At 43.2% G+C, this 21242-nt stretch overlaps 1 protein-coding gene across 2 annotated transcripts in view; it reads left to right on the top strand.

The window, feature by feature from the left end:
* Positions 1–21242, top strand: part of LOC135205819 (hydroxymethylglutaryl-CoA synthase 1-like) — a 640683-nt gene that overhangs the window by 253010 nt on the left and 366431 nt on the right. For both annotated transcript variants that reach the window (XM_064236994.1, XM_064237005.1), the window contains exon 6: positions 3837–3998. In XM_064236994.1, coding sequence (XP_064093064.1) covers positions 3837–3998 — 162 coding nt within the window. The remainder of the gene's footprint in view (positions 1–3836; positions 3999–21242) is intronic.

Consider the following 21242-nt stretch of genomic DNA (forward strand, 5'->3'; position numbering starts at 1 on the left):
CGATGTACCGCCCATAAAATCCTAGGTTTTAGATGTTCTCTAAAGGTCCTTTCTTCGACGGTGGCCATGTACATATTTGCAAAGAGGACCCCTATGTGGGGGGATCCCATGGCGACTCCGTCTACTTGTCGAACAAATAATTCCCCCTGATGAGTAGAGGAAAGGGGCTTCTGTAGTGCTAGCTTTCAGCATCTTCTCGGAGGACATCTTCAGAAATGGGCAGCGGGTTCTTCTCGGACCTGTATACACGATCAAGAATGATGTCGATCGTTTCTCGACGGGAACGTTCGTAAACAAACTCTCCACGTCGAGTGAGGCAACTGTCGTCTTCTGGTCCTTTTTCCTGTAGGAGATCAATAAACTCCACCGCTGATTTCAGTGAATATGCACCGGGTATGTAAGGTACCAGCAAATCATTCAGGACTTTCGCTATCCTATAGGTTGGGGATGTCATCTGAGAGATGATGGGCCTTAGGGGGTTGCCTGCCTTGTGTGTTTTCACTGTTCCGTAGCAGTAACCGGGCCCATAGTCTCCTTTTACCTTAGGGAATTTTACCGACGTCTTGCTGATTGTTGGCCCTAGTCACAAGCCTCGACACTTTCTTTCTGAGGTCCTCGGTGGGGTCTTTTGTCAAGCGTTGGAATTTGGAAGTGTCCAGGAGGATCCTATCCATCTTTTCAAAATAATCACTTATTTTTCGTTCATCACTACGTACACTGATGATTTGTCACCTTTCCGTATGAATGAATTGCTGGGTTGCTACGTATTTCGTTACGAGCGGTCTTCCCCAAAATCATCTCCTTGGTGATTAATTGGCTTTGGAAATGTCCCATCTCTGTCCGTCCTGCTTCTCCAACAAATTCATCAATGACGGTAGGTGTTAGTTCTAGCTTACCATCATCTCGGAGTTGTAAAAGTCGGTCTATAAGGGCCTCCGTTTCTATTCTCTTGGCTTCAGTGTGTGGTTTCTTGGCATAGTGGCACTGCAGACCCAGGTTCAGGAGGGACCTTTGATGGGGGCTAAGGTCGATTCCAGCCAGGTTGACGAAGCCATCTTTGTGCCTCCATTCTCATTCGGGGCCCCCATGAATGGATGAGTAGCTTCTTGTTGTGCCTCGTTGTCACCACCTGTCTGTATTTCCTCTTCTCTAACTCAAGCAGGTCACGTGCTTTTTGTTGGTCAAGGAGAAGGAATACCCAAGCCAACAGGGACCAGACAGCGCGCCCCAATCCACCGAGAACATCGCGCCCCTTGGAAGGCATGAGAAGACCCAGCGTCAGCGAAAGTCAAGTAACATCCTTACTCAGGTCGCTGAGACCCCGCCCAACACGAATCAGCAACCGTTAACCAACGTAGACCATTTTGGACATACACACACACACACACACACACACTCAAATTTAAATCATACACATTTATGTATAAACAGAAATTATCTCTTGTACCTTTATGCATGCTATAAAATATATACATATATTTGTACTCCCGTATTTAGATTTCTATATTCATTTTCATTCATGCTAGTGTAATTTTGTAATTTTATCTAAAACCAACATGTAACATATTAAATTTTAAACATACATTTAAGGAAACTCTAGCACATGGCATTGTATTTTGAATATTTATTTAACCACTGTTTAAACTTTCACTCTTATTGTCGCAGTACATATGTCCTTTATATTTCTTGTAACTAAAACAACGCCCTTAACGCTGTTAATCCCTAGACTAACCAGTACCATACCTCGAGGTCATACCTCCCACCACACGATGAGATAAATAGCCGAAAGGTCAGATTGTAAGTCAGTAGTCGCTTGATAATGCCATAAGGCGAAACAGCTGTCGTGACAAAATTCAATAAATGGAAGAAGGAAGTCTGCGTATATTTCACCAGAAATTGACGAACGAGAATCGGAAAAACTTCGTCGGTATGAAGATACCTGCAAGAAACTTATTGATGCCACTAAAGCAATTGCTTTTTAACGAAAATATATATATCTCATATATAGATATATATATAGTAATATATAATATATATATATAGATATAATATATATAGTATATATATATAGAATGATATATATTTATATATATTATATATATATATATATATATATATATATAGATATATATATGTATATCTATAGATATAATATTATATATATAGAGATATATATATATAGATATATATATATATTATAGAATTATTATATATATATATATATATATAAATATGTATATATATATATATAGATAGATATAATATATATAGATATATATATATATATATATATACATATATAATATATATATATATATATATATATTAGTATATATATATCTATATAATATTTATTTAATCTATAGATATCATATATATATATATATATAGAATAATTATATTATATTTATATATTAATATATATATTAGATGTACACAAGTAGGATATTGATCTTAAAATGGTAACTTTGATGTAGAATTGCTTTATGTCCCTGTGGAGGAAACTATCAACATTATCTGCAATACAGGCTTTTCCTGAATGAGATTATGTTTTGATTACATAATTTTAATGGCTCAGTTTTTTAATCTTTTCTAGAACTGGTAGGGCCTTATACGGCCTAATACTTGATTGCAGACTTTAAACCAACTGGCAGTATAGCCAGGGGCTTTTACCAACATCTTTATGTGCTAGCTGGAAGAGATAGTGTTAGATGAATGTCCACTTAGGTTTCAACTACTCTTTGATGTTAGGTATATTGATAATATTTTTGCCTTATTTAGAAATCATTTTGATATTTACAGCATATGTCAGTAGTTGGCAAACTTTTCAGAGCAAGGGGTACATCAGTGGGTCATGAAATGTGTAAAATTGGGTGGTGCTTTTGAAGATAATACATCACATAGACAGCATGGTTAATAAAAACTAACAAATTCAGAATCCAGCACAAGCAATTTAATGGAAAAATGTTTCTGGTAACAATTCTGCTTTACAATTCGTTCAAAGTCTAGTACAGGGTTGCTGGTAGAAACTTTCATCACTACATTTAAGTTTGTGTCTGACAACATTGACCTGTTCATGGACTTATTTGTCTTTATGCAGGAAAAATTATGCTCATAGATGTAAGTGGAACCAAAAATAGAGGATAATCTGGTAGCAAACATTATGGTGCTATCAACCTAAAGTGAAATAAGATAATACATTAACAATAGGTACCTTTTTTTTTTTAGCTACAAGGATCAATTAAACCCACTTTTAATTACTAAATTGGCATGTAAGTATGTTTGTCATAAGTGTAATTTTACGATGTGTTGGGTCTACGAGGAAGTTGCTGTGGATCAGAATCGACTACCATCAAGGTTTTAAATTTCCATGTGGTTGTAGGCTATTCATTCCACAAAATTTTGACAGAAAGAATACCAGAATTTGTAAATCACATATTGAAAGAGCATCTATGTCATGGGCAAATCAACTATTCCTCACGAACCGCCTATCCTCGAGTACTTCTTCCACTTAACTTTCTATTTAGGTAGACTTAGTCTTCTGCTTGCTTTACTTATATAAGGTTGGTTAGCTGTCGGTTGGTGTGATTTTATGTGTACGTTATTATCTCCACTGTTATTTTATGAATTGTATTGATTTTAAGAGAATGTTTTTGATTAATTTATTATTTATTCAATAGATCCTATGAAGATGTTATGACAAATCATTATGAAACATTGGAAATAAAGAATTTTGCCGTAGGTACTTTTTCTGGGCCACCCACATGCTGATGTGTTCAACTATATTTATTTGACACATGGATAAACTAAATATTGATATGTTTTTTAATTTACAGGTTTACGAAGTTCACATATGTGCCATGTGTATGATTTTTACAAACCTGATTTGAGTTCGGAATATCCTGTGGTTGATGGAAAGCTGTCTATTCAATGTTATCTCTCTGCTTTGGATACCTGCTACCGAACCTTTTGTCGAAAAGCAAATGCTCAAAAGGATTGTGAGTGTTAATTCAACAATTGGATTTTTTGCTTTGTTTGTATTGATGAATATTTGAATATTAAGCTTAAATATATTTAGCTTCATTTAAAGTGGATAGCTGTCTGTTTTGAGTTTTTACATAACTTTAGAGTGTTCATAAAAATTGCAAATCCTATTTTTATTATAAGTCAAAAGGACACGTTTTAGAGGATATATCAATTAAGATATCTCTTGGTAATTGAAGCATAATAGTAATGAAATGAGAGGCCTTGACTGGTGTTAGCATTTTGCTGCCTCTTCTTGTTTCATCTTGCTTCTTTCTTAGTTTTGTATGTGGCCAATGGGGTATTAAGTTATATTCTCTAAATCATCTTTCTTCCTATTACTTTTCTTCATTATCATCATTGTGTAAAAAGGTCGGTTTTGTTTTTCATTTTCGTCAACTCACTTTGCTGTGAATTTTGCTGTCTTGTAAATGGTACAGACATCTTTTTGTTTGTTGAACCATCCTTTACTCAAAGACTCAAAGACACATTGGTTGCCAGCTTTAGCAAAAGTCCAGCCTTTATCTTTACCGTTAGCTGTGTTTTGGTATAAGTTTGTGCCTTTTTAATGACATTTTGGACATGAATATATTTCTTGATATAACATCATTTTGATGACGGCTATTTTGTGTCAAGTTTAGTCATGATAAAAGCTTGGAAATATTAAAAGTGATCTTATAATAATATATTTCTTTTTATTACATGTGCCTTCCATTCTTTCCCTTATCTCAATGGAGATCATTAATATCCTCATTGATTCATGTACTAAGTTTATAACTCTTCCTTGATGCAGAATTTAATGAAATGGGCAACCCAATGACCTTATCTATCTCAGTTGGGTAGAAAATAAAGAAAGAATTTGTGGTACAGATCTGAACTGAACTCCTAAAGGAAGCAATACACTTGTGATTTATTGGATCTTATAAGGCATTTGTATAGGAGAGGAAAGACAGACTCTTCTTGGTCCCAAGAGAATACGGGCTTAATATCAACTATAGGTTAGAGACAGAAGCCACTCTGTAGCGAAGAGGAGGATCAAGATTAAAGATACGTGTAGGGTAATTAATGAAATTAACAACATTTGATTCAGTCCTGTTGAGAAGAGATTAAAATTCAAGCACTCAAGATATGAGAATATTCCAAATGTGGGCAAGGATTAAAGGGAAGAAACGAGTACACGAGAACAAAGCAATGGGAATACAGCCAGAGTTACGGGAAGGTAGCAGATATGCTGTCTACAGAAACATTTATAAAGCATTTAAGCAAAAAGTAAAAAGGAGTTTTCATAGTGTGGTGTAAATCCATAAAATATAGTATAGTGATTAATTGCTGTAAACTGACTACAGAACTTCCTACTAAACTTTTTAATGATGTAGAGATTTCAAGATCGACAACCAAGTATGGTACAAGGACCTGAAGAGATGGCCAAAACACACACGCTGTACAGATGATTTGAAATATGTGGTACCTAAGAAAGCGATGAGTTGTGTCAAGTCTTGATTACTTTAGTGATAATGGAAGTAGGAAATTATGGTTGTTATAGGAAGAATTAAAATATTTACCCTTCTTTCAGATGAACTGGACAAGAGCAGGATTTAATAGTTGGGTGAAAAAGAGCATAAAACACTGGTGTGAGCGAATCTGGAAACTTTAAGAACAGGTACCATGCTATCTGCAAGAATGCAGGAATTCTGCTGGCCTCATGAGAAAAAAAATATGAAGTAAAATATAAGGGGGGATGCAATAGGAGGATTATGAACAGTAGAATTGCATTGAGACAAATTGGCAGATAAATTTGATCTCTGTTTTACAAGAAGAAGCAGCATAAATTCATTTTCTTTAGGAAAGACCACAAAGTCAGAAAATAGGAAAATTACAGTGATAACAAACTTGAAAAGGAGGCATGAGTTGGCATCAAATGATTCATATGCTTGTACCCTCTACAAAAAGTATAAGGAACGGTCGCTTTGTGAAATATCCCTTCAGTTCATATTTCTAAGGTAAATAGTAATACTAACACTACCATAGAAAAATAAAAGAGGGGGATGTCTGAGTATCCTGACTCGCTCACCCTAAATAAAAGAGGGTGTCGGTATGGTTCTGGGGCGAGTGAGACCACTACCACGGACCTCTTGTCATTTAGATCTCTCCTCCACCAAAATCCCCCTGCTAGAGAAAGCTGGTACACAGCCCGCGCCAGCAACTACTACTACTCACCCACCCACACTAACACCAGCGCCTCTAGTGGCCATCCTTTTTTTCCGTTAGCTACACCTTGCCCGCACGTGCTTTTTTGCTCTCTGTGTTTTGTGCTTGCTATTTTGGATTCTACTACTGCATTATGGAACTTCAAGCCATCGCCGCAGCTAAGTTAAGTACTGCCTAAGGGTTACACGTAATTTTAGCCAGACAGGACCCGTTTTTCAACCGTTTTTTAGGTATATTAACTGTACCTCCTGTGTCTGGTCTTGGGCTCGCCATACCGGCTCGCCTCGTGTGTTTCTTAGCTAGCTCCTTCGGTCTTCCATACTGTCGTAGCTATTGCTGTGCAGTATTTATGATTATATTTATGTGTGGTGCAAGGTGTGCTACCGAATTTTATATTCTCATCGTATTATTATGGAATCCTATGCGTTTGGGTTGTGTTGGCCACCCCGCCCGCTCGTACTTGGTCCTCCTCGGGTCCCTCCTCAGCTCTCTCCTTCCCTCGGTCACCCCCTGCCTACCTACCGCACTAGCGGCGGGCTCAACTGGCTCTGCCAGTCCAGCGGGGGGTGGCGGAGAGTAGCTCTCACATGCATCTGTGTTTATTTATTTATGTTTTTACAATTATTCTTTATATTTGTGTTATCATTATATTACCTATTCCGCTAGGCTAGCGGAGCGCCCGCTCACCATCCGGGTCCTCCTCCTGCTTGCAGAATTTTTGTACGGCGGAGCTGAGCTCCGCCTGCTTTTGTTATTTATCTGGGTTGATCCTCTCATGTTTCTCCGCTGTCCTTGTACCCCCCACCCTCGGTGTATAGACTGGTAGCTGGTTCGGTGGAACTCTTTACTCCGGTGCCCCGGAAACTATCTGACTAGTTTACCAGGTCTTACGGACTATCTCTACAGGAGAACAGGAGAGTACTATGCCCAGAAAATTTTTCACTCCGGCATGCAGCAGAGTATTATATCTCTTAGCGGGCTAGTCCTGTTAGTAACTGCTGATACTCATGTATGTCCACTTACAGGCTACCAACTGCCAGGAACCCGGCTGCAATGCCATCCTGCATGATCCCTGTGGTCACGAGGTCTGCCGGACCCACGCCCCCTGTGCCATCCGCCATGGTGAATTAGTGTATAGCACCACGAAGCCTGCTCCATCTGCTATGACTTAGTGGATCAGTTTTCCGCTGGAGTAAGTATATAAAGGAGTGTTATGCTTATATCTGGTTATTGAAGCAATATGATGAGAGATATAAACGTTATTTAGTTTTAGATGTTTAATCATATAACTTTGGGACTTCGTTGTAAGGATTACAATGACCCTCTCTTCCAGGCTGCCGCCGTGAAGGACGCCGCATCGGCTACCTTGAGGGCATGGGTCGGTGGGTTCGGGAAGAACGTATCCAAAGGGCAGCTGTACATCCTGGACAAGAGTATGGCTGTCCGCCTCTTCTCGGGCGGGAAATCGACCGGATACGTCGATCCAGCAGCGGCGGCTCCATGCATCGCCGCCATCCAGCAGCAGGTGGCGCAGGCGCTGGCGGCCCAGGGCAACCCGGAGATCGCTGAAGAAGTGGCTACCCTGGACCTGAACGTAGGTGAACAAGGTAACTTGTTAGTTGAGGTAGGTTTGCTGGGAGCTCAAGGGCTTCCCTTGGGCTTATCTGGATCTTCTTCCCCCTAATCTTTCTTCTACTTCTTTCCAAGGCTTTTGTGAATCTGATGTTCCGATTAGGTCGTCATCAGCTTCAGCTGTCCCTAAAGTGAAAGGGAAGCGAGAGCAGAAGACCCTGGAGAGGACGTCTTCTAAGAAGACCTCGTCCTCCACATCTCATAAGACTCCGGCTCACCAACCTGGAGCAGAGAAATCGAAGTCCTCTTTGACTTCGCATTCAAAAGGGTCCAGAGGCAAGTCCTCTAAGGATAAGGCCCGTGCTTCCACAGAGCCGGAGCCTTCTACGTCCACCGGAGCATGCCCTAAGACTCCTATGTCGGTCAGGGACCCTAGTCCCTTCGACACAGAGGCTTTCACTGCTAATATAATGCAGCAGATGGGGAACTTGGTCGGTAACTTGGTTAACGACAAGTTTGAGCAGATGTTCTTACTCATCTCCACCTCGTTTGAGGAGTCTGGTCAGTCGATCCGGAGTATTTCGGAGAGACTGGCAAATCAGGAGAATCTGATGGCGGGTCTCAGGGAGAATCCCACAGCAGTTCTCCCTCAGTCGGGTATGGCGGTACAACCCATGCCAGACTACGATTCTCTTCCTCCCTTCACGGCAAGCAATCCTTGGAGGGTCGCAGCTTATGCCCCCTTCAAGGAGGGTAGGTTGACCTTACCAGATTGTGGTACTCGGAGAATTGAAGACTTCGAGTTCCACCCCGCCAACCTCCAACCACCCTTTATGGGCTATGCTCGTCTGACAGAGACGGCAATGAGAAGGGAGGATAGGATCCCGAAAGAGACAGTCATCTATAGTCGGGATCAAGCTCAAAGAGAGTGGATTAGAAGTCTAGAAGATTGGGATTGTGTTAATACCAAACTTCAGGCTTTCAAAAGTCCATTTACCATCTTTGTGGCAGAGGAGGAAACACCAATCCCCTTTACCACAAAACTAGCAGAGCTAACCATGCAGGCCGCCATGAAAGACAAGCCTATGCCCCAACTGAGGGAGACAGAGCCAACATCTCTTCTCCTTCCAGGATCCGAAGACCTCTGGGCAGATCTACCGGCTACCTTTACGGTTGGGAAGCTCAAACCAGATTGCGCAATCACACAATAGGGAGAGAGACTTCCTAGGTTGTCGGATAACCTAATCCAAGCAGAATTTGATGTTAGGACTAGGTTAGGGAGGACTTTGAACGCCCTAGTGATGACAGAGGTCGCCGCAATTACATATGGGACAGAACCTCTGTTCAAACTTTTAGCCAAAGCACAGACACACACCATTCAGTGTGATCTGTACGACTTTGTGATAGCGAGACGCAACTACAGGAAACATGTACTGCAGGAGGCCACGAGCCATCACGAGCCGAACAAGCTACTTGCGTCTTCTATCTGGGGCACTGACCTCTTTCCCGAAGCGGTAGTGAACGAGGTTCAGCATGAAGCAACTAGGCTTAATCAGAGCCTTAAGGTCCGGTGGGGACTTTCATCCAAGAGGAAGCCCGAAGTTGCTCCCTCAGCTTCGAAGAAGCTGAAGAAGCCTAGAAAGTTCCCACCTTTCCAGGCTGTTCAGCAACAACAAATGGTACAAGCCGTACCAATGTCCCAGGTGGTTCAGCCGTCAACGTCGAAGAACCAATCCCAACCGATACTTCTACTGACTTCCCAAAACCAGCCCTCGACCTCATATGCTGTATCTCCGGCCTTCAATCCAGTCTTTGAAAGCCAGGTGTTCCAAACCTTTAATAGGTTTGGAAGAGGAAGCAGGGCTAGAGGTGCATTTCGCCAAAGGGGTGGCGGAAGGACACCCAGTAGGGGCAAGCACTTCCGAGGAGGACGCGGATCATGTCTTGCCCCAAGTCAGTGAGAACCCTCAAGTGGGAGGGAGGCTGTTTCTCTATCGTCACAGATGGGGATTCAGCAGTTGGGCACAGAGCATTGTGTTCAAAGGACTGGGATGGAGTTGGATCAAAGGTCCCCCTTCATCCAAAACATTCCTTCAAGAACCAACAAAGGAATTGACAGAGTATGCACAGGAACTCCTTCAGAAAGGGGTAGTATCAAGAGTCAAACATTTAAAGTTTCAAGGACGCTTGTTCAGCGTGCCAAAGAAAGGCTCAACCAAACGAAGAATAAAGGGATTTTGACGTAGGAAAAATCTATTTCTGGGCGAGGAAGCCGTGTCGCCCAGTGAAATGTGTCCTCTTTAGCACTATTTCTAGTAAAATATTGCTATGATACCAGAGAACTGCTAAATTGGACATGTCAGAAGTCTCTGACTCGCTCACCTAAATAAAAGGTGTCGGTATAGAACTGGGGCGAGTGTTAAACACTACCACAGCAACCCCTCCAATTAGCCTTTTCCTCATCAAAAGACCCTGAAAACGGGGAAGCCGACCTATAGGTCACACCAGCTACCCTGTTGAAGGGACTGCGGCGTCATACTTATCGATAGCAAAGAAGCTTGGTGCACAGCAAGGGGGGGGAAAAAAGGAAAAAAGGGGGGATTTCACTGGGCGACACGGCTTCCTCGCCCAGAAATAGATTTTTCCTACGTCAAAATCCCTTTTCTGGCTCAGCCGTGTCGCTCCGTGAAAATTGTACCAGAGAAACACCAAGCTATACTATCCTGAAAGGAAAAATCATATTAATGAAATCAAAGGAATAATAAAATAGTTTAGAATTGGAAAAAATACAATTTATTTACAAATATACTATATAGCCAAAACATGTGGCAACATTTGCAACGTCACATACATAATAAAATAATTACAGATAATTTGTATGTACGTAAAAACTATACACATTATACATTATTCTAATAGCTAAGGCATTTGCTGAGGTAGGTAAAATGTTAATGAGGCTGGCATAATTGGAAAGATTCATATGACACAAAAGGACGGTACTATAATGATGTAGCAGTAGGAGACACTGGCCTTCCTGCAGCTATTGCATGATATTTAAGATCCTCTAAAGACTTAAGGTAGTGCTTTTTTGAAAACCAAGGGTGACTTCCAACCAGTATACTTCTTCAGATCATCAAGTCCATATATTTGAAGAAGTTAACAGAAGTTGCTATTGCCCGAATGTCATCACCTTGGGAATGACCCTGGGCTGCTTTCTTGATAAAATATAAAAAACTGCTGCCTAATGCCTTTTAGAGATAGTGTACCACCATCTTTTCTAATGAAAAGGGGGCCTTCAGAATAGGTAGACGTCCTAGATAAATAGTCCTTAAGAGTTTTAACAGGACATAACGATGGATCCTGCGGAAGCGGGACAATCTTCCATGGAGACCACCTCATCAAGGGTCTTCATTCTTAGCTAGAAATTGCTTATTTGGCGAAAGCAACACGTCCCCCGAGGAAAGGAACTCAATATGCGCTTCATCTCTAGATAAAGATGACAGCTCTGGTATTCTGGCACTGAAGCTAGACTCAATAAGAACAGAGTTTTACGCAAAATGGTTTGGTAATCACATTTGAAGTTGTCTGTTTCCGAGGCTAACCTAAGAACATCATTAAGAAAACCATGACACTGTGACGACGGTCTGTGAACGGGCCGTAGACGTGCACATGCCCTTGGGATAGAGGTGAAATAAGACTCGGTTAGATTGATACCAAACCCGAGAAGAAAAATCTTTTTCAGAGCTGACTTAGTGGTTGTTATTGTTGCAGCTGCCAGCCTTGTTCAACAAGACCTGAAGAAGGTTATGGCCACGTTCAATGTCATTACTTTGATATTTGATTCTCTGAGGAACAAAGACAAATTTCTTAACTGCTGAGTCATACTGGCGAAGCGTAGACTCTCTCTTGTCTGACTCCAAGAACAACATGTTCTGTGGATCAATGTCGCCTACTCTCTTACCTGCAAACTTCATGAAATCCATAAAGTTAGGGTTTTGTGAAGACCTGAGGAATCGAACACAGTCCTCGTTTGAACTTGTTGCGATAGTCTCAAGTCCGGGAGAGGGTGAGGGCGAAGACCTAGTTCCAGGAGAAGGGAAACCAAACCATTGCTCTTGGGCCAGTGAGGGGCTATGAGAGCCACCTGACCTTCGAAAGATCTCAACTTGTGCAGCACCTTCAGGAGAAGGTTCACTGGAGGGAATAAATAGATCTTCGTCCACTGGTTCCAATCTATGCTCAGGGCGTCCGTAGCGTATGCCAGAAGGGTCCAGATTGGGGGCTACGTAACAAGGCAGCTTGTGGTTTGCCTCTGTGGCAAACAGATCTACTTCTAGACCTGGTACTCTTTGGCAAACCCTCACGAAGGATTCTTGGTCCAGTGACCATTCTGATTCCAGAGGGACCGACCGAGACAGGGCGTCTGCCACTACATTGTGGACTCCTGCCAGTGAGTAGCCGACAGATGCCAGGTGTTCTTGGCTGCTAGAGAAAAGATTGCTATCATCACGTGGTTCACATGATTGACTTTGAACCACCTCTGTTTATACAGTGTACTACTACTGCACTGTCGAGGACCAACCTGATATGATCTTCTTTGGAGGACGGAGCTTTTTTAAAGTCAGAAACACTGCCATAGCTTCCAGAATGTTGATGTGAAGTGTTTGGAAGTGAGGTGACCAAGTTCCCTGAACTTCTCGTGCTGTGAATAACCTCCCCAACCTGTCAGCGATGCGTCCGTATGCACCACTAGGGACGGGGGAGGAAACTGCAACGGTAACTCCTTGGCTAGGTTGGCGGCCTTTGTCCATGGGCGCAGGCGTTTTCTGAGAATCAGAGGTATCCGGGCGAACTTGTCCCGACACTTGGCATTTGGCCTTCGAACGCCAAACTCGATTGATGTCCTTGAGCTTGGCTTTCACAGAACGTCCGTGACTGAGGCAAACTGAAGCGAGCCTAGGATCCTCCTCCCTGATTCCTTCTCGAAGTTTCTTTGCACTTTAAGAATTGTCTTGTTGCCTTGGCAATCTCCTTTCTCTTTCCTGCTGGAATGGAAAGATGTGAGAATCCAAGTCCCAATGAATCCCTAGCCCATGGAACTTGGACTCCGGAGTCAACCGGGACTTGGTCCTGTTGATCTTGAACCCTAAATATTCCAGGAAAGACATGACCTTGTCCGTGGCTTTCATACATTTGCCTTTGTCCATCTCCCAGATTAGCCAATCGTCTAGGTATGGAGGAGTAATTTTAGTTTATATTTGACAACATCTCCAAAGGTTGTGTGAGAGAGAGAGAGAGAGAGAGAGTGGTGGAAGAATGAATGGGAGTGGTTAGATGGCGGTCGGAAGCATGTCTGTTGTAGCACTCTGTAGGTAGTCAATGGAAGTCTGTTACGAGAGTTGTAAACAGTGAGCGTCTGGTCAAGTCAGTGTTGGTTTTTGGCAGCAGTTTTCCTTTGGTGTTTCGTTGTTTGGGTGTGATTTGATAGATTTTGGGGTTGTCAAGTTGTTGTGCGTGTGTCTGTCTGGTTGTGGTGAGGTTAAGAGGTTTGTGGTGCATTTCGGTGTCTGTTTAGTGGTGGTTGGGGGAGGGGCAGGTTGGTTTTGGCGGGTTGTTGTACTGCTGTAAGTCGTGTGGTTGTCGTGTTTTTTCAGGCGGTTGGTGTTCATCTGCATTTAGTCGTTGGGTTATTGAGTTTTTGTGGGGTTGTGGGTCCGGGTGGTTGATTTGTGTTTGGTTGTCGGCGGTGGTTGTGTGTTGGCTAGCCTATAGCCTATATCCCATGGACGACAGCACAGCCTAGTCTAGGTATCAGAAGCCAGCGGTGAGTACTGTTTTGTGTTTTTTGTTCTGTATGTAGGTATTGGGGCAGTTGTCCTGCTGTGTTTTTTAGTGTTAAGTGGAAAGTGTGATTGGGGTGGGTTTGATAGCCAGACAGGTTAAGTTTATGTGGGGAGGTTACTTGTTTTTGTGATCCCGCCACATTATTTTTTGGCGCCCGAACAGGGACTGTTGGTGTGGCAGCTGCAGGACAATTGGTCTAGGCTAGTGTGTATGAGTGGTGAGAAAGTTTGAGATGGAAGGATTGAGTGAGGTGGAGAGGCTGAAGGAGGAGTTGAGGTTGGAGAGGGAAGTAAGAGGACAATTAGAGTGGATAATAGAAGGTTGAGGGTAGAGTGTGAGGAGCTGAAGAGCGAGTTAGAGGAAATGAGAGGAATGCTAAGGAGTGGCAAAAGTGGAAATGAAAGAAGAAGTGAAAGGAGCAGAAGAAAGAATGGTTGAGAAAATGGATGAAAAAATTCTTAGGGATGATGAATGCAGTGCAGGAGATGATGAAGGGGTTCATGAGAGGGAGCTGTAGGGGGTAGGCCTACTGGGTCTTGTGATAGGCCAGAAGTGGTAAAGACAGTGAAGAGCGAGGGGATGAAACTACGAGTGACGAAGGTGACTTGTTTGTGGTAGGTAAAGGGAAGAAGGGAAAGAGACAGGATAAGGATAAACCTGAGGACAAGAATAAGAAGGGGGCTGAGGAAAAGAAGACGATTAAGGGAAAGAAGGTTAGGAAGGATGACGGACAGGATGAGACTAGGACTGAATACATTGGGGAAAGGGCTGAGAGTGATTTGGATAGCGGTGAGTGGAGGAAACAGGTGGGTAGAAAGAAGGGTAAGAAGAGCGTAATGAGGAGCATGGATGTTAGTATGGAAGTTGATTCCCTATATTCGGACGAGGTTAAGAGGGATCAGAATGGTAGTAGCGAAAGTGAGAGTGAGCGGGAGTACGAAAGGCTGTATATATGAGAGAGATACCTAGATGTGCACAATACGAGGAATATGGTAGTAGGGACATAGGGGATTTTTTTTAAGGAATATGAGAGGTATTGTGAGGCAAAGTATGGGGATAATAAGAGAGTCTGGCAAGAGAGTTGGGTGGCTTTTTGACGGGATTTTTGTTGAACATGTATGGGGTAATGATGAGTGTAGGGAATGCCGTATGAGAGTGTGAAAGCCAGGATTGTGGAACAGGCGAAGAGGATAAGGAGTAGTGTTAGATATAGGAGAAAACATGGTTTTGATGAGGCAAGAATGAATGTTGGTGAGTCGTTGTCGATGTATGTGTGCAGGTTGGAAACATTGGCCAGGAAAAAGTTTGGGGACGAAGGGATAATGAGTGTAAAGAGTTAGTGAGGAAGTTTGTTGGCGACTGTGCCTGAGAGTGTGTATGAGTTTGTAAATCTGAAACGTAAGGAGAAAATGCGATGGACGAATGAAGGTTGTCGTGAACGACATTTTGGAAAATAGTAGAGGATTATGAGTTGGATAGGTGTATGAAAGAGAGTAGAAGTGTTAGTATTAGGACTGAAGTGGCTGATGTTATACCCAGAGTTTAAGAGCTATAGGGAGGCAGTTTTGGAAGGGCCAAGGCGAATGGGCAGAGCGAGTGGTTTGATAGGAGCGTTAGAGCCAGTAACGTAAGTATGGTTAGCCCTAAGAGAGATCGGAGTGCAAGCGTTGGAAGATTAGGGTCGGTTAGTCGTGAACGAGAGCAGCAATGTTACAGATGTGGAAAGCTAGGGCACAGGAAGAATGAATGTCGGTGGGCGTTGGGAGCTTGCTTCGGGTGTGGGCAAACAGGGCATTTGGTGAGCGAGTGTAAGAAAGATAGGGATGAGTTAAGTGTTACAGGTGTGGGCAAGTAGGGCATATAGCAGTGGATGTCGAGGTACTCGTGTGACTGAGGTTTGCGGTAATTGCGGGAGAATGGGCATTATGCTAGGATGTGTAAGGAAACAGCGGGCAAAATGTGTTGAATGTGGAATGGAAGGTCATGTGGCGAGTGTGTGTAGGCAAAAGAGGATGAGTCAGGTTGGGAGTTCGGGAAACTAGGTACAAAGGGGATTCAGTTGGGTGGGTCCTCTGGTGTGCGGTCAGTAAGAGTGATGCATGTGCGTGAAGGATTGTTGCATGAAAAAGGGTTTGGAGGAAGAGCTCATGAATGTATGAGTGTAAAAGTGAGGTGCAAAGGGGTGTGTTTGGTTGCTTTGATTGATACTGGGTGCAGTGTCAGTGTTCTTTTTAAGAATGGATGTGACAAGTTGCGGAGTGAGTGTGAAATTAGGAAATGTAAAGGGGAGGTACGAGGAATAGGAAATTTGGGTATGCCTGTGGTGGGAATGTTGCGTGAAAATGTAGAAATCGAAGGGGTAGTGATGGAGGAAGGTGACTTTTATGTGATCGAGGGAATGAGTGATAAGTATGATATGTTGTTAGGATACAGGTTCCTGAAGAAGTGTGGGATGGTGGTCCATCCGAGCAGGAATATGATTGAGTTGCATAGGAAGGGGAATGTACATGGAGAGTTTTACTTGGATAGGGATGGAGGGGTAAGCAGTAAAATATGGAAGGGAGTGCCGTTGGTTGCGAAAGAGAGTGTAAAAGTGCCACGAGAAGTTGGAGAAGTTGTTAGTGTGAAAGTTGCGTGGCCCGATAGTCTTGGGATTGTCAAAGGTGACAAGTGTGCATATGTGGTTGAGGGTGTGGATGCAAACAAGTTGGTAAGAGCGAGTGTGCATGTGTACGACGGGATTTTGGATATGGAGAATCCTCGGGTTTTTGTGGCCTCATTGCTGAGTGTTAGGAAAAAGCGAGTGCGGGGTATACGTGAAGGTGATTGTGTGGGGTTGTTGTATACGTTGGTGGATGTGGACGACGAAAGATATGTTAGGGTGCGGCAGGTGATGACAGGTAGCATGAAAGAAAGTGATGAGTGGAAGTATGATGAGTTGAGAGAAAGAATTGGGGTGGATGAAAATGTTGGTGATGACGAGAGGGAGCGGTTGATGCAGATGTTGTGGGATAGGCGGGGTGCGTTGAGTCGGGGTGATGAGGATTTCAGGGGATCTAAGCTCCCAGAGTTCAAGATAGTTTTGAATGACGATACCCCCATATATCAGCGTCCCCGACACTTTTCTGCGCCTATTGCCCGAGAGATTGAGGAACAGTGTGAGGAACTTGAGAGAGTGGGAGTGATCGAGAGGAGCGAGAGTGCTTGGAATAGTCCCATAGTCCCAGTACGCAAGACAGATGGAAGTTTGAGGATGTGTGTGGATTACAGGAAGGTGAATGAAGTGACTGTGAAGGAGCGATTCCCGATGAATGTGGTGTCTGATTGTGTGTATAAGATGCATGGGATGAGAGTGTTCACAAAATTGGATTTGGTAAGGGGCTATTACCAGATGCCTCTTGAGAAAGGGAGCAGGCATGTTACAGCTTTTTCGAGTGGTAGCTGCCACTATCAATTCAAGAGGTTAAGCTTTGGATTGGCTAATGCGCCTGCTGCCTTCCAGAGGGCGATGAATGTAGTTTTGGCTGGTTTTGATAGAAGGAAGGTGACTGTGTTTATAGATGACGTTTTGATTGCAAGTGAGACTGTTGAGGAGAATGTGGAACTGCTTGAGAAGGTGTTAGAACGGTTGGAAGAGGTTGGAGTGAAAGTGAAGCTGGAGAAGTGTACGTGGTTGGCTGGGGAAGTGGAATTTCTTGGTCATAAGGTGAGTGCGAGTGGTGTAAGGAAGAGTGAAAAGTTTGTGGAAAAAAGTAAAGGAGTTTCCACGTCCCCGGACCGTGCGGGAGTTTAAAGGGTTTTTGGGTTTGATTGAGTTTGGGAGGAAGTTCGTTAGGGATTGTTCGGGTATAGGGAAGCCGTTGACTGAATGGACCGGGAAGAAAAATTGTACTAAGCTGAGGTGGGATGAGCGAATGGTGGGAGCATTTGAGAGATTGAAAGAGGAGGCTGCTAGGGACGTCACCTTGGCTTTTCCGGACTACAGTGAGGATGCCAGTAAGCTTGAGTTGTATGCTGATGCTAGTAAGTTTAGTATGGGAGGATGCTTGGTGCAGATGCAAGAGGTGAATGGGGAGGGACAATTGAGAGTGATTGCGTATGTGAGTAAAGCTTTTAATAAAGCAGAGCTTAAGTATTCGGTGGTTGAGAAGGAGCTTGCGGCAATAAAGGTTTTGTGTGAAAGCGTTGAAAGTGTTTTTGTATGGGGTAAAATTTGTCATAAGGGACAGATCATCGGCCGTTAGTTTATATGATCAAGAAGGAAGTGTGAATGCTAGGATTGCGAGGACAATTGAGGATTTGAGTGAGTTTGATTTTAGCTTAGAATATGTGCCGGGGAGTAAAAATGTGATTGCTGATACGATGTCTAGGATGCATGGTAAGACAGTGGTGTTGTGAAAAGTGACTGGGATCCGAATATGGTACCAGAGGGGTTGGTTGTAAAAGAGAGGTTTGAAGGGAATGACAGAATGTGTGAATGTTTGTTTTTCAGCATTGAAAACTTGGAAGGTAAGGGTCTGGTTGAAGAGGTACCGGTAGTGTGAATGAGTTGCGAGTGAAGTTGATGAGTGATGTGCAGAAGGAAGTGGCATGTGCGGAGGAACAAGGTGGGCAGGGAGAAGTGTTGTATGAATTGTTGTCAGCAGTAGCTGAGTTGTTTGGAATAAAAGTGTTGTTGTATTTTGATGGGACAGACCGGTTGAATATCGAGGAAGGGTGAGTACTGGTAATGAACGTGGGGTTTTGATGATTCAGTGCGGGGAACGTGGTTGTAATTGGTTGGTTACAAAAACGGGACTGAAGGGAAAGGGGGATCTGAGTCAGAATTGTGGAAATGGGGAGTTAGCTGAGATGAATGTGATGAGGAGGATTGTGATGTGGATAACCAGGTGAACGTGGTAGTGAATGTATGTAGTTGCATGGGACTCGCAGGGAAAATGGTGACGTTTGTCCAAGTAAATGATAGTGAGTATTGTAGTTTGGTTGACACAGGGGCACAAGTTTCCTTGGTGAGTGGGTCAGTGGTGAGTGAACTTGAGAGATGTGATTGGGAAGTGAAAAGGCAGTCTACAAGTGTGAGAATACATGGGTTAGGACAAGGAAGTGTTTTTAGTATGGGAAGAGGTACGGTTAAAGGTTAGGTTGGGAGATCTTGAGGTAATGCATAACTTTATAGTTATAGGAGAAATGATATGCCATCTTGTTTTTTAATAGGGATAGATTTTTTGAGGATCCACGTATAGACGTAGATGTATGGAATAGGAATTCTTAGAAAGGGGGGCAGGCAAGTAGCTAGGATTCAAGATGGTAATGTGTTTGTAGCAAACTTTGTGGGTATGATTGATATTGCTAGGAGTGAGAATGATCTGTTGAGTGAGGAAGAGATTGAGGAAATGCAAAATAAGTGCCTGGAGATAAGTGTGTTGCGACAATGTGTTTTGGGAGGAGTGCGTGTGGAAGACTGGCCATGTGAGTTGGATGTATATAAGAGGGTTGCTAAACGTTTTGTGGTGTGCAAAAACATAGTGTACTTTTTGCATCAGGAAGGGGTGTATGACAAGGAAGTGTATGTGCCAGTGTTTTCTGTTGAGTCAGCTGTGAGTATGTGTTTGTTGGTGTCATGATCGGTTTGGGCATATGGGAAAAAATAAGTTGTGGGAATGCATGAGAGAGAGATTGTATGCTCCTGGGTTGAGTAAGATTTGTGTGGATGTGGCTGTCACGTGTGAAGACTGTCAGAGGGGAAAGTATCAGAGTGTGCATGCAAGTCCACCTGTGTTGCGATTGCAGATGAAAGAGCCGTTTGAAATGCTTGTGATTGATTGTGTTTCTTTGCCCAGGACTGCGGGACTGCGAGAGGACACGTGGGGATGATTGTGATGGTGGATCACATGAGTAAATTTGCTTATGTGGTTCCCATCAAAGATAAGAGGAGTGAAACTGTTGCACGAATGGTGGGTCAAGATGTTGCCCATGTGTGTGTGTAAGCCGGCAAAAATGTTGAGTGATAATGGACCTGAGTTTGTGGGATGGGAATTTGAAGAAATGTTGAAGGATGGGGTATTGTGCATGTGTATTCTACTCCGTATATGCCCAGTGCGAATGGGTTGGCTGAAGGACTGTTAGGACGATGACTGAGATTTTGCGAATGATGAGTAAGAGCGACAAGGATTGGGATATGTATGTAGGACGTGCAGTTTGGGTATATAACGCCACACTGCAGAAGAGTATAGGTATGTCTCCTTGTAATATGTGTTGAATTTTGAAAGGATTGTCAAGACCGCGGTTGGGTCTGTCAGAAGGTGATCGGGATTTGTGGAAGAAAGCGAGTGAAAGGTTTGAGAAGTTTTAGATTGGGGATAAGTGTTGAAAGAGGTGGTTGAGATGGGAAGAATGAATGTGAATAAAGTAAGGGAGAAATTTGAAGGGCCTTTTGAGATTTTGGAAGTGGGACCGAGTGGATTGAGTTATGTTTTGGGGAAATTGCGAGTAGGTGGGGGACTGGATGAGGTTAGGGCACACCATAACCAGCTCCGTAAGTGGAGGGAAGTACCCCACTAGTTCGGGGAGAATGCGATGAGTGGAGTGGTTGAGGGTGAATAAGTATGAGCCGACTGTTGGTGAACAAATTGGTCTGGGAGATCGACAGTTGGTGTTGGTTGAGTATGGAAGAAAACAGAAGAGTGTGGAGAGGGAAGGGGAAAGTGGAAGGGAAAAGCGTGAACGGCATGGTAAAGGGGTTGGTGGTAGGGTGCAAACAGTTGATAAAGCGTGTGCTACGGATGACTTTGGGGGAATGAATGATACTTGTAGTGTATGTGGGTTTGAGTTGACAGGGACAAGTAAGACTTCAGTGAGAAGGAAACTGAGTAGTGAGGAGGTGGTTGATAGGATGGATAAGTCTTTGCAGGAGTTTGACAGAAGTATGGATGAACTGAGTGGTTTGGTGGCTGAAATAGGGGAGATGTTGGAACCAGAGTTGGAAGACCATCGGTGAAGTAGTGAATGGAATTTGGGAGGATGGTAGTGAGGGAGATAATGGGAGTTTGAAAGAAATGTTGGGAAAGAAGGTTTGAAGAAGTGAATGGCGATGTAACTGAAAGAGTGTATGATGGTCCAAACAAACAAGATCCAGGGGACCTGCATCTGAGCATCCTTGGGTGTTGCGAAAGGCAATTTAGTGTGGATTGTTGTGAGTGTAAGTAGATGTTGTCAAATGTAATGGGGAGGTAATATGGGAGGAGTAATTTTAGTTTATATTTGACAACATCTCCAAAGGTTGTGTGAGAGAGAGAGAGAGAGAGAGAGATTGGTGGAAGAATGAATGGGAGTGGTTAGATGGCGGTCGGAAGCATGTCTGTTGTAGCACTCTGTAGGTAGTCAATGGAAGTCTGTTACGAGAGTTGTAAACAGTGAGGCGTCTGGTCAAGTCAGTGTTGGTTTTGGCAGCAGTTTTCCTTTGGTGTTTCGTTGTTTGGGTGTGATTTGATAGATTTTGGGGTTGTCAAGTTGTTGTGCGTGTGTCTGTCTGGTTGTGGTGAGGTTAAGAGGTTTGTGGTGCATTTTCGGTGTCTGTAGTGGTGGTTGGGGCAGGG

The sequence above is a fragment of the Macrobrachium nipponense genome, chromosome 11, assembly GCF_015104395.2.
Source record: "Macrobrachium nipponense isolate FS-2020 chromosome 11, ASM1510439v2, whole genome shotgun sequence".
In the NCBI taxonomy this organism is placed as follows: Eukaryota; Metazoa; Arthropoda; class Malacostraca; order Decapoda; family Palaemonidae; genus Macrobrachium; species Macrobrachium nipponense.